The 14,353-nt window shown below is 34.7% G+C and overlaps 1 protein-coding gene across 9 annotated transcripts in view; it reads right to left on the minus strand.

The window, feature by feature from the left end:
- NAALADL2 (N-acetylated alpha-linked acidic dipeptidase like 2) overlaps positions 1 to 14,353 on the minus strand; it is a 457,652-nt gene that overhangs the window by 90,438 nt on the left and 352,861 nt on the right. For all 9 annotated transcript variants that reach the window (XM_027685645.1, XM_027685646.1, XM_027685647.1 and 6 more), the window contains 3 exons: positions 11,296 to 11,388; positions 7,294 to 7,499; positions 5,644 to 5,763 (listed from right to left, as the gene is read on the minus strand). In XM_027685645.1, the coding sequence (XP_027541446.1) occupies positions 5,644 to 5,763; positions 7,294 to 7,499; positions 11,296 to 11,388 (419 nt within the window). The remainder of the gene's footprint in view (positions 1 to 5,643; positions 5,764 to 7,293; positions 7,500 to 11,295; positions 11,389 to 14,353) is intronic.

Consider the following 14,353-nt stretch of genomic DNA (forward strand, 5'->3'; position numbering starts at 1 on the left):
TTCATTTAAAGTCACAGTCCTTGATAAAATAAATGCCTTCCTGCATGTCCAAAGAATAATCAATCAGAGCTAAAGGCATCCTGAGATAGATTGAGCAATGGTGTGTTAAAGAGTAGTTTAAAGCTTCCCTTTCTGAGAACATGAGGTGGGCAGACTCAGAAAAGCCGTATCTGATACTTTTGGCAAGGTTAAATATCTATCAATCTACTTAAAATACGTCACCTTTTTTATTTACGACAAACAAATGGTCTGCTTTCATTACCTAGATGTATTTTTTTTCAACATTGATCTGAAAACCAGGAAGTGTGTTGTGCTGCACAAAATTCTGATTATTTTCGTGTCACATGTAGAAGTAAAGCTCATGGCTGCAACTGTTGTGAGCCAAAGGACATAGTGTAGCCTTAAATCTCATTTAATGTTATACTAATGGCTTATCAATTCTGATTTAAAGGTGCTTTCTTTTTTTCTGGTTATTTTACCCCACACTTCACTTTTACACACGCATTTTTTCCCAAGCATTGTTTGTGTAGTACAGCTTATAGCTATTAAGTAAATTTAATTTCATTTGGGAACATATTTAATAATGATGAGAAAAGCAGCAAGAGAAACTTTTCAACGATTTGCCTTTATGTAGAAAATGTAAAATATCCAAGGCTCTCAATCTCTCTTCTTTTGTAAGAACCAGAAGTTTACTTTTAAACTCCCTACATGAAAGGCTTTTCTATCATTAGAAAAACATCTTTCCATTAACATGAAAAAGTCAGTTACGAGGGGAAATAATGAAGATGAAATTAAACAAAGGAATATTTAGACTGAAGTTAACTTTTTTAATACTGTAGTCTGGCTAAAGTCTCTGGAAGGAAAAAACAATTCCCTTACATAGTACAGTCCATTATATTGGACAGTTTTAAGTAGATTCGAAAACAGAAACCTAGAACCAAAATCCATTTTGCAGTAGGAAGCAAATTATTGAAATCTTCCCTATTCCAGTGCTACATTTAAAGATAATAAAACGTTGGGAGTTATTCAGTTTCATCCACAACAGCTATCAAAGTAGACATTTACATTTCTAAACAAGAAAACCTTTCTGAAAATATACATCATTTATACCTTTAGCAGAAATCTATGTTGTAAAGACAGGGAAGGACGTGGAAGCAGAAAGCTTGATTCATTAGAAACAAAGGACTTTTTGCAGATCTCCACAAAGATCACGGAACGAAAACTGGTCCAGTTGCATTATTCCTCACTATCAAACTTTCTTCCCCATGTTTAATAGCAATAGTATTTTCATTCCATATGTTTAGCACCAATAGTATTTTCATAACACCAAAATTTCTGAATAAGTTTAAATGATTACTCACTGAATCAGCATTTATCAGAATTATTTGATTTGGAAGAAGAGAGAAAAAATACATAACAGTGGACAAAGCAACACTTCATTGAAAGAAAAAAACAGATAGCAGCTGCAAAGAACCTGCTGCAAATCAAATCCACCATTAAATGAAACTTTTCACACTGGAGAAGCAGGATCTTAATTAATTTAATAGAGCTGGCAATGAAGTATTGTCTATATTAACAGCATCCTTTTAACACAGTTATGAATTCCTGAGACAGGAGTTCACAGCATAAACCTCGATTCTCAAAAGACTTTTTTTTTTTTTGGTTTTCAACACAAATATAAAAAATGACACCAGCAATAAAATATAACACTAAAAGGGATAATAGGTAAAGACTGAAAACTCATGGGAAAGCTGTAATCTTCTGTTATAAGGCATATAACAAGCAATTCAAATAGTAAGGCTTTTTATTTTTTTCTTTTTTAGAATTACTGATATATGATGCCAGGAGATCCATTATTAATGCTGGCAGTATAAAAAAACAAATGAGAAACACACAGAAGTTGAAAGACAAGAATCAATGCTGACATTAATATAAGTTTTGATTTTTTTTAAAATCAAGAAATAACGATAGTAGCAAGCATCTATACAAGACTTTATCTTTGGTTCTACTTCATAAAGAAAAAAGAGTTTTCTGTCAATAACACCACCTTTAAACGTAAAGATGTTTTATGCCTTTTAGTAGAAACAAATACTGATAAAGAGCATGGAACAATACTTGGCACAGTCATTTTTTAATGATCAACTAATTCATCAATAGATTTAAATCACTCTTTTCCTTTAGTAGACAAGAGCCCTAGGGTTTGTTGGGCACTGCAATAATAACAGAGCTGGAGTATGGTCACATAATCAGTGAAAAGACAACAGAAATGAATTCATTTTTTATAATAACTTTTTTACTTGAGAAATGTTAATTATAGAAAAAATCATTAATGGCATTATTTACAGAGACTGAATACCAGCATCAAATAAACCCAATTTACCAATGACACACTGCCAACAAATGGTGATTCACCAACTGAGCAAGTGAATTAACAATCATCTTCCTTACAAAATAACAGTAGAAAAAAATATAACTTGGCAGTATTTCCCTCCTGTTAGTGTGGACATTAATTAGAATAGTTATATAAAAAAGATTTGAATTAAATATGTCAAGGTCTCAGAACTGTTTGAATTCCTCTTTGCTTAATTAATCCAAATATTTAAATTAGCTTCTCCATGTAATTTGGTGTTTCAACCAGAATCCCACTGAATCCCACAGACAGGCATATAAAATTATTATTTGCAGACTGCTTATGTAGCTCCCTTTTGAAACCTGCAGCTAATATGAAGATGTAATCCCTTTGTACAAAACATCTTTAAGAAACATGGTCTCTGTTAATTAGCCAAGCACTTATCCTATTCTCTAACTGGCCATCAGATCTCACATGTAGACAACTTATTAGGTTTGTGACTCTTCTTTTCATTGCTAAGTCTAGAATATTCAGACAAACTACATTTCAGCTAAAACTTCTTCTCTCCTTTACCCAGAAATTAAGGGAAAAAGATGTATTGGAAGGTGCAGTGATTAGCAACTGTCCAAAATTTTATTTTTACTCGAGTTCTCCTTCACAGGACAAACTACAGGTTTTCATTGTTTTCCCCAGAATCCTAAAACTTAACCTTCATAGGCTTTTGTAACAAGTATTAATTTTCCCTGGGAATATATTTTCCCTCTGTTTTACCAAGATGGAGTGTCCACAATTTTAGCACAACAGTGAGCACTGTCCTTAGGGCAAATGGTGAGATTTTATTCTCCTTTTCCTCAAAACAACAGTGTGGTAACACTGTTTAGCAGTAGAAAAAAGTACTGCAAGACAGTCTATTTTGTTGTAGTTTAAAAATGGAATTATGAGTTTTACCATTGAATCCAAATGTACAGTGCAGTATCTTCCACGTATCTACAAATTAGGGAAAATTTCTATCTAACTAAACAAGAAAGGCTATTTTCTCTTTTAATTTTAAAATGGACTGATATTATTAACTCTAAATTCTTGTTTCACCCTTTTTTTCTGTTCTAACATCATTTCAGAGAATTATTCTTACAAATTAAAAATATCCTTGTCTCCCATTGGAATTTTTAAGCCCTTCTTTGCAACCTGCACCTGGTAACAAGAATCTCATGTGAACAGACTCACGATTTCTTCAAGGTGAAACGAGCTCCAAACGGTCACATCTTACCTCATTTGCACTATCATAATTTTGAGGTAATCTGTAATTACATTGTCTTCTTGGCAAGTGCTGGAAGCAATATCAATATTCTTTATAAGTGGATCAGTCTTCCAGAAAAAAATCTTCTGGACATGTGGCAAATTGTGAGCACCCGTGGGAACAAATGGAGATCTGTGCTGGGCTGTTCCATCACTGTCAATATACTTGACATGATTTCAGAAATCCAGCCAGCATTGGGAAGCAATAATTCCTACAAATCCTTTTAATGTCACAAACTGTATGACAGATGCATTAATTACAAATAATAATATCCTACAGAAAGTAAAACCACACACATTGCCTCACATGCATTCGATCCTTTGCTTTTTAAATGGAGTTTCAGGGTAAACATGCAGAGTGGATGCACTCTCAATATTAAAGAATCAGAAGTGACATGGAAGGTGTTCACTGGAACTAAAAAGTATTAAGTTCTAGTCATGTTTTATTGACTGCCACCTAATTAAGAGGTGCAAGGCAGGACTGCTAAGGGAGGCTGTGTCCATACTGCTGAACAGGATACAATGGCTATTACAAGAATTACTGAATATTAACACCCAAATGCACCACAGAAATACAGTGGAAGTAAAAAAGAGATTTCCTTTGCTTTCTCTCCAAAACAGAGGGCATGATGCAATGCTCATACTAATATGGCATTTATTAGAATGAAAGAGTTGAATCTTAATAAAGTGATAAATAGATAACAAAGAGTCTGCTGCACAGTTTAGTTTTCAGATTACTGCCATGGACTGTGTTGTGAAGTCAAAGAAATAAAATGAGAAAAAAACAAATAGCTCAAGGACTTAATGTAATAAAATTACTCCCTTAAATGGCAACCCCTTTTTAATGGAGATAGGGCTGCAAACACCAATAGGTTAGCAAAAGGCTAGCAACCTCTGAGAATAGTATTTTTTGTGAATACTGATAATAAAATTTGAATTGATATATCCATAACACCTGCAGACTCACATATATAACATTATAAATAATTTTACACAAATAGAAGATTTTTTTTCCCCTGAAATGGTGTTGCATCACATTTTTCTCAATACTTACACAGAATAAACCAGATTCTTTCCATGAGGAAATTAACACCTAATCACTGGACAGGAGAAGTGGTTAAAACGTTGCTAAGAAGCAATTTACTGAAATAACTTTACTAAGTTAGTTGCCAAGCCAGACCAGTCTTACACTGAGTTTAATCCAAGATGCTACTTTGAGGAGTGTTTAGTACCAAATGCTTCACAGGCAAGTAAAGAAACACCAGAATAACCTAATGAGTATTAGCTCGGCAAACATGGAAAAAACATCTAAACCCTGCAATTTATGAAAGTCAAATTGAGCTCCATTTTATGCATCCCCTTTAATCTGGTTTTGTCATTTAGTCTGTGCCTTATACTGTTTTTACTTTGTGGAAAACATTAATAAATTCAGCAACCTCAGAAACAGCAGTAAAGTCATTAGTTTAAAGCCTTAGACCAGTGTAACTGTGGAATATTCTGACTCCAGATTAACCACAAAGGCATCCCTGAGCACTGAACCTGACATACTTACTTTAGACAGCATTTATTATAGTAAGAGTCATACTCTCCCTGTGTGTCACATTACATCTGCTAAATATACAGATTTAAATGCAAATTGAGAAACAGTCCGGAAAGATCTGATTAGGAAGAGAAAAAAATGCTTTGTGGTAAAGAATAACAAATATGTTACTTTAAAGCTGTCAAAAATTAAAAAAGCTGTAGGGCATGCAAGTATGGTGAGAGTTGATATAACAAGCAGGTGAAATAAGTTATCCTTTCCAACCTCTTAATACATTATTTTTTAAAATAAAATTTAACCTGCTGACTTAGTAAAAACCGTTAAGGTGTATGTGTGAGGTTAAAATTCCTAAACAAAACATCCTCCACTTATAGTCACGTAAAAGACACTGGTATCAAGGGGGCTAACCATGTAACCTCATAAACCACGTGTGAAATCAAATATTTTATTTCTATACCTCTGCTGCCAGTTGCTGAAGAGAAGGGGATGCAACAGGGTGTAAAGTTGAGTTGCCTCTGACTGGATCATGAAGGCTAACATAAGCCACAACATTTCTTTGAAGAACTCTCTTGAGATCCTACAACACAAGCAGAGCAATGGTTACTGCTGTGCATCATTAGAATTAAGGCTTGTTTTGTTCTTTCAGTTCCTTCTACGGAAAAACTGCACCCAATGTTTCTGTCCTCCGTGATTTCCCAAGTAATACTTAACTACTACTTCTTATAACATGCTGTTATGAACTTCAAAGGATATCTTAGTGCTATTTCTCTATATAGCAGAAGTTATAATTCCATTTCACACATCATCTCAACAAAATGCAAACAGGTCTGGGAAAAATTAAAAATTACTAAACTTGTAAGGCCAAAAATGAAAACATTACATACTGTGAAACAATGTGATGGCCTTTTAAAGTTATGCCTGACAGAAGACAAACTTCTAAAGCAATCATTATCAACAGTCAAATGGACTCAAATTTTTAAGAGACCACATTTATATTTGAATTGCATAACTTTCTCAGTGTTTTCATTTTATTATTTGTTAGACTATAAAAATACCATGTACAAACTGTTTCAATTATTATCTCTTTTTTAAAAGGATCCCCTTTGCCTTCTCAGTAATGAGTTCCTCTTTGCATGAAGTGGTTCTTTATATTGAACAGAAGGGGTGTAACACAATTACATCTGATGTAAAGCTGACTTGAAGTGGAACTAAACAAATTTTGCTTCCAGCCTGGATCTTTTCAATTTGATTTTTTCACCCCCTCTTGTTTTTGAAGAATAATGATGTTGGAAGTATGAAATTTCAATGAGGGCTGGCTGCTTCTTACGCACGATAAAAAGCAATTAACTCTTTATTTTATCTACTGTTTTAATTCATATTAATCGTTAATGTTGGAAAATCAGCCATGAAACTCTCTGCCAGCTATTCCTCTAATTTATGAACTGAAGTCCACTGTAACTATATATGATCATCCATACCCTGGTGAGGTGTTTTCTGTCAATAATCTGGTTTCTATTCTGTTGAAATTAAGAGCTCAAGGAACTGCCTGTGTTGGATTTTACCCAACTCCTTAGCACAATTATGAGAGAAGTGAATCAGCACTAGCCATGGAGGCACTGCAATGTTTATGTTGTTAATGTAAACCATAGCATGGTTCTCTCCTTTTCTTTTAGTGTGCTCTTGATTCACTTCTCCCCACACTAAGCCTTACAATTAAAAATGAGTAAATGTTGAACTCCCAAGAAGGACAAAAAGCTCTCTAAGCTATTCCTTGGCCTATGTAATTTGTTAAGATTTTTTTCCCCTCTATCAGACCCTGGAAATGACCTTTTAGAATGCTCTGCTGAATCAGGGAGGGAAATCAGCTCTCAAAGGTGCTGTATGTGCAACCTTCACAGCTATGGAAACATCCTGCCATCTCATTATCCACAGGAACAGCCTCAAAAGGTGTTTTCACTGCATTTGCTATGTAGTACATGAATGAACACAGACAGACCTCACAGACCAGCTAATGAACCACGATTTCCATGTGGTAATTGCATATTGTTTTCATGCTTTTCAACAGAAGTAATCATTATTGCAATGACACTGTCTAAAATTACTTTACCTCAGCCCACTCATATGAACCAATGTTCCCGAATGCTGTTCCTCCCCAAGAGCAGAAAACAATGGTCCTGTCAGGTCTCCAGCCCCTCTTAGCCTTCAGTGCCAAGGCCTGGATCAATGTTGTGATGACAGCAGTGCTACTGGCCCATCCTTGTCCACCAAAAGGGTTCAAGCTGCTGTGATGGCTCCCAACGATGACATATCTGTCTGAAACGTGAAAAAAAAAGAGACAGACAGGAACTTTACTTCTTCTGGATCCCAGCATTAAAAGAATTCTAAATAGTCCTAAAAAATTAACTCTGTTAGTGGTCTGTAATGTCATTAGTACAACACAAAGCTGTCAACAAAAATTTATATGATTACATGCAAGACAATCATACAACATATATACATAAAACTGTGAGTACTAATTAAAAATGAGCTAGTAAATAAATATATGTATATCCTTTCCTAATTAAACATCTGTGCACTTGCCTTCATTGTTCGCTTATTGCTCTCCTTATAAATCCGATATATACCATTTTTACAGCAGGGTTTCGTCATATAGACAATCTAATATTTTCATGCTCACATCAGAGTGTTATGAAAATATAAAAATAAGTAGGAAACTGTCTTCAACACACATTAGCATCCAAAAAATAAAAGAAAAGGTGCGGTACTACAATAGGCAACATAAATAAAATACACAAAGTATTAGTACTCCCTCACCTGGAAGACTGTGTTCAGTGCTCACCACCCTATCTCAAAAAAGACATGGCAGAAACAGCAGTTGAGCAGCTGGTAACCAGAACGGTTATAGATCAGGACTTAGACTTCCATGAAAGGAGACATTAAAATACCTGGACTGCAGGTTTAGAGAGGAGACATGACAGAGGAATAGAGATAATGAATGATACAGAAACGGTAAGTCAGACCTAGTAGTTTTGTTAATGCTGGGAGAAAGTACTTTACATGATGAAAGGCAAAGAACTTTCAGCCTGAAATAAAGAACACACCTATGGTTACCCCCCCAAAAAAAAAGAAAAAAAGAAGCAAACAACACTTTTCTTTCAGAGAAATAACATTAAATCTTCATCTCTCAAGGTATTATATATAATCCATACACCACTCACAAGAGGAAAAACCCTTATTTTATTCCAAAACGATGATGTGGTATGAAATAGCATGAATGACTAGTGTGACTGAGGCCTGTCAAAGAAGTCAAAGCTGAGTTATGCTGAATGACTTACTAAACTACCAGACCTTCTGTGTGAGATGAATTCACAATCAAAGCCTCTTTGAAGGACTGCTCACTGATTTTGTTCTGATATTAAGTAGTTTCTTTCTGGTCAAGATCTAATCTTTTAAAGGTTTCTTTCAATATTTCAGGATACCAACAGAGAACAGAATAGCTATCAAATGATGCCAGATCCACAACAATCTCTGGATGTTGTTTGGATCGCCAAAAAGTGTAAAAGTTTTGGTTTCTTTTCTTTATCCATGGGGATTCACTTTGCACTTGCTGTCAGTATACCAGAATGTAGCAACACATAGGTGGTAAAATGCCAACATTTTATATTTGCTCATAAAATTATATATCTACTCCTCAGTATTTTTTACAGTGACTGTTGCCTAGAAACAATTTTAATAGAACATCAACATACTTTGATTATAAACCCTTTCTCTATTAAACTGGACTTTTATCAGCTCAACAAAATACACGGGCATGTTGTTATATATGGAATCAAAAATGCTTTACAAACAGGGGATTTGTTATGTACCTATAATACAATATTTTTAATCAATTGCTTGGGGAGTGTGTAGGTATGCAAAAGAAAATTTCTTTCTAAAAATAGATATGCAAAGTGTAAACCTAAGTGTACATAATAATGTAACAAAATGCAATCTAAATCACATAATTTTGCAACTTGTGTGTTGCACCATGAAATGCTTAATTATAGGTTGCACTAACAATGAAAAAACAACTCACTTAATGAAAGGAATTTGGAACAGAAATTAATGGCCTTACAGGCTTCTATGTCCTTAAAAGAAGTGCCACTAACATAGAGGGATCAGACAGGGTCAACACTTACCCCATATTATGTGAAGGGGAAAGGGAAGAGACATTATTAAAATAATGTGGGACATTTTGATGGAGCAGAAGCTACAAGCAGCAGCTTACTGTAGGAGAAGCCAGCTGAATGAGCAGGGGCAAAACATAACAGCTGGTGTCTCCTTTGGAATTCTTTATCTCTGCACATCTCTCCCTCTTGAATAGAGGCAATACCCTGAAGCAAACAAATACAGGAAAAGCATAGGAGAAAGGATGGTCATGCTTGCAGAGGCAGCAGCTGTCCTTTCTCAGAATCACATGGTAAGAAAAAAGAGAAAGGACTAGAGATACAGGAAAAAAATACCCATCAGATACTTTTGGAGGTGACAAGAAGGAGAGCGTTCAGGGTAGTGACGGGCTGGACAAGTCTCTTTATACTGTTTTCTCTTGTTATACATCCCCTTTTCAGCCATGTCCAATAGAGCTATAAAATCAGTGTTACATTTTTCAGGTTTTAAACTGCTATCAACCAGCACATTCTTACTCCTCAGATCAAACATCAGCTAATATCACCATTACCTAGATGTGTCTGTCTGTTCATTAGATGTTTAACTTGTGCCTACATTAGCAGCCAGTTGCCATGGCTCTTGTTCAGCCGGACATCTACAGGACAAGCTGTTGCCATCTGGGAAGTGCTTTTGACTTCACTTGATTATATATCCTTTAATTCTTAAAGTTCAGCATATACTGACAAACCCTTAAAAAGTAGCTTCTTAATAAGAATGCACTAATAAGAAGAAAGATTCAGGTGAAGAGGAGATAAAGGATTTATAAAACATTAACTGATGCATGCTTTTCATTAGCTGGCTTGCTTCTGTTTCACAATTCAGTAGAAAGAATGTCTAAACATGGCAGTTTTTGCCCTTCAAATTCCATGACAGCTATTTGCAAAACATTAGCAACTGTAGACTGGTAGCTTCAAATTAATGAAGGAAATTAAATACTTTATTGAAATTAAATTCACTGTGCTAATTGTTTTCTATGTTGTTTCAAAAAAAATATTTTGGTGAGAAGTATTCACTGGTGAATTTACAGTATTCACAGTATTCTGGTGAGGAGCATTCAGCACACACAAAACTGAGTCCTTATTTCACTAACAGGAATAACAACTTTCTCCTCTCCCTTCTCTATTACTTAAAATATGAAATGACTGGCCCACCTCCTAAGGGACTGTAAATAAATTTGCATCCTTTCCTCTGAACCTGATAAAAGAGTATTAAGGCAAGTGTGATGATGTTTTGATGATCATCATCTGTACCCCAGGAATTGGACTAACTCTACAATGCTTTGCACTATGTAAGTAACCAGCAGTTAAGTAACAGTGTTCATTCACATTGCAAAAACCTTCACTTAGGCAAATTCACTCACAGACAGAATAATCTCATTCTTATAATATCTTCATAATATCTTCATTCCTACAATATCCTGATTATCACATTATCCACGTACAGCATCAAAGGAGGGAGGGGGGTTGTGCTTTATATCTCAGTTGCATTTAGAATCTTACTTTTAATTATTAGACATGGAGAACAGTAATCATTATTCATAGAATTGTATGAAACTAGCTTAAGGCATGACTGTAATACAATGTAAGGCTGCAGCAAGTGTTAAAACCACATTAAAATTAAAACCATAACATAGTTACTTGGTATAAACTACTAATATTCTCTGTGGTCTATGTGTAATGCCTGATGCTCATGTAAAAATGTGTTTATTGTAACTACAATCCCCTTGAGCTCTTTCTCTCTTTAACCCTTATGTTCTGTTCTGTCATAAATCAAATCACAAAATGACTACAATAAAGGATCTCTCCTTCCACTGCATTATCTGGCAAAACAGAATCCTATCACACCTGTGACTCCCAGCCATCATGAAATAAATAATTGATACAAATGATAAAGGGATACTTACCAGGAAATACAGCTCCTTTTAAATATCCAATAACATTAGAAATTGTCTTGTAAGTTGTGACTGACTGAATATTCAGACTGATTATTTTTTTGCCTGTTAAAAGATTAAGAAAAAAAAAGAGATAAACTTGTTTATCTAGCCAAGAAATCTACAGAACACAGAATAAATTCCACATATATTAAAAAAAGGTAAAAAAAAAGATTAAAAAAAATTAAAAAAAATATACTGAAGAGGAACCAGAGATTAAAAAATGTAGTATTACACTATTTTATTTTTTTAGACCCATTTTAGCTGTGTGGTTCAAAGCTGGAATCTCAAAAGAGATCTCTACTCCTTGAGTTTAAAGATCATTGAATTTGCTCAATAAATGTTGCCAGAATACAACGGGGGGGGAAAAAACCCAAATAAACCTTAAACGAGTAGGATTTACATAGTTCTGTAAATATGAAATTTGTGTTACTCTTTATAGATTTTTCTCAGCTGATCCTTCACCTGGGTCAATCTATCAATAACATTCCCAAAATTTGACCTGGTTTCTATAACACTTTCTTCTGGAGAAACACCCCTATGTCAAACCAGATGGGAACAATTTGACCTCTCCACTACTACCCACACTGCCAGCCCAGCCTTTGGTGATACACTTCTGAACTTATGCCAACAGAAGTCAGTTTTTTTGGCTTAGCTGGTATCAACTGAGGAAATAGTGTAAATACATAGGCAGGAAAATTTTAAAACCTGCTAAAACATAAGGGACTTGCCAGTATTGCTCAGCCAGTTGAGACTGTGGCACAGAATAAAGCCAGGGAAAGGTAAATGTCTGAGTTAAAATAGCTTTAAAAAATTAATTGTCCTCTGCCCTGCAGGGGGACAGAGTAACCACACAAACTCCTGTGGTTTGGAGCAATAGAAACCAAACAAGTAAGTCAGGGGAACTGCTGGTACCTTCCAAATGTTTCGTTTGCACTATAATAGACTTTGTTAACATTCATCTCATCTGAAAGGTCATAACTTCTATCTGAGAAAAATGAAAATGTCTTAAGCTGCTCTAACTTCCAAGGTAGCAATTGTGTGACAATAACCACTGTGTCACCCCAGACACTCAGGGAGGGTCTCTTCCATCCAAGTATCCACCACCCCCCTGTGTTTAAAGGCATCTCTGAGACAGAATTCCTTCCATGTCCATACCCCAACTGTCACACACCTAAATTAAAATATTCCACTGATCATTTTGCTCTCTATCTCCCAGGCTATTATTCTCCCACAGATCTATTCCTGACAATTTGTTTCCAGGTTTTGTTTCCCGAGATATGGGAAACACACAAGTGGGGAGTTTACTGCAACACGTAAAATAAAACCAGTACATCATTATGATACTGTTCTTCAAGGTTCATTTGCTGATACTTGATGTTCACTTGAAAATTCCCTTAAAATAAAATCTATTTTAATTCACAAGTATTCATTTACCATTGAAAAAAGCAAACCAACTGCTAGGATCTTTGTTGTAAAAAAATGTACCATAAATATTTATTCTGTTTTTCACTCAGGCAAGACCTCTTCTGTTATCAATAGACGTGTTCTGCTTTTGCTTGAATACAACAGGAAAGAAAATGCAAGTCAAGCAAGCTAATAAAAAATAAACCACAGAACATGATTTTGCAATAATCAATCACAGCAAGTTAATTTTGATTTGTCATGTAATTAACTTCACCCTTAATTACTGTAAGGTTTATTAACACCATGTGATGATGAATCGTTTGTTCTATAAATCCACAGATAATATTTTAGAATTTTTAAAAAGTATTTGATTAAAAAAAAAATAATCCAAAGGGTTCCCAAAGGGTCTTTCAGAAAAATGTGAGAAGACCTCAAATCATCCATGTTGATTAAGCGGCTTACATTTAATCCAAACTATGCAACTTACTTCTTGCTGTTGATTCTCACCTACAACCATTCTAGAGCCAATTCAGTCTTCTTGAAAAACAGTTTTAAATTCAAAACTGATTTCCTTTCCTTTTCTTACAACACTTCAGATACTTGTTTCTTTGGGCTCCACTTCAGTAAAAAAGAAGATTAATCCTTTTGAAGACAACCAACTTCATTGTTTTTCCTTAACTGACATCAGCTATCCAGTCTTCAACCAACAATGAAGAAATAGAAAATTAACTTCTGGCAATACACCACATTCTAGAATCAGATATTTGAGTTAATAGTCATGTAACACAGTAGTCAGCTTAAAGTGACTTGGGCTTAAAGGCTTAGTACACCAGATGAAAAGGCTGAAAGTACTCTTCAGAGTAAACAGCAGAAGCGAAATTTAATCCCTTTAAACAGTTCTGACAACAAACCTCTCTTCCTTATGCTATAATTTAAAGATCTTGACATCTTTCTCTTTTTTTTTTCTGTATTCTCTGGAAAACTATGAGGAGACTTTAACTTAACATGATTCAGGATACACTTTGAGTTTATGTAAGCCAAAAGCTACTTCTGAAATAGAAGAAGAGAAATGTATTTATTGTTATTTTTAATTTCTTTCTTTCGTGATTTGGAACTGTAAATTGTCTCATACCAAATGACTACCTTCTCCTCTCCCATTTACATAGTTATTTTTAGAAATGCATGGCTATTTCCCATTCATTTGGCTGACAATTTTAGTACTCCAGATGAGCAAAAAAATTCTACTTGCAGTAGTTATGTTAAAACGCACCATGAGTTTTGTTTCTTTTTTTTGTTTGTTTTTAACCTCATCCCAAGCTCATACAAACAGAAAGGAGTATAAGTTTGAGCCTCACTTTCAAACATATTGGTTAAATTCTTGAATCCTGATCATGCCTTTAATCAGACAGTTTTCTGAGCACTGCTTTGAGTACTGAATTTTAAGAAGTATCTTTAGGGACTCGGGTTCAAAAATTGAACTAATTTGACAAGATTTTTGCTATTCATTTACAAAAATTTCCTTACATCACATTTAACTCCAGTACAGAAGCATTGAGAACTAAACTGATTCAAGCATTTCGATAGCTCCTGGATCATAAAACCAGAAGTTATTTCGGAAGACTGC

The sequence above is a fragment of the Neopelma chrysocephalum genome, unplaced genomic scaffold (assembly GCF_003984885.1).
Source record: "Neopelma chrysocephalum unplaced genomic scaffold, ASM398488v2 Primary Assembly neopelma1_69, whole genome shotgun sequence".
Classification (NCBI taxonomy): domain Eukaryota; kingdom Metazoa; phylum Chordata; class Aves; order Passeriformes; family Pipridae; genus Neopelma; species Neopelma chrysocephalum.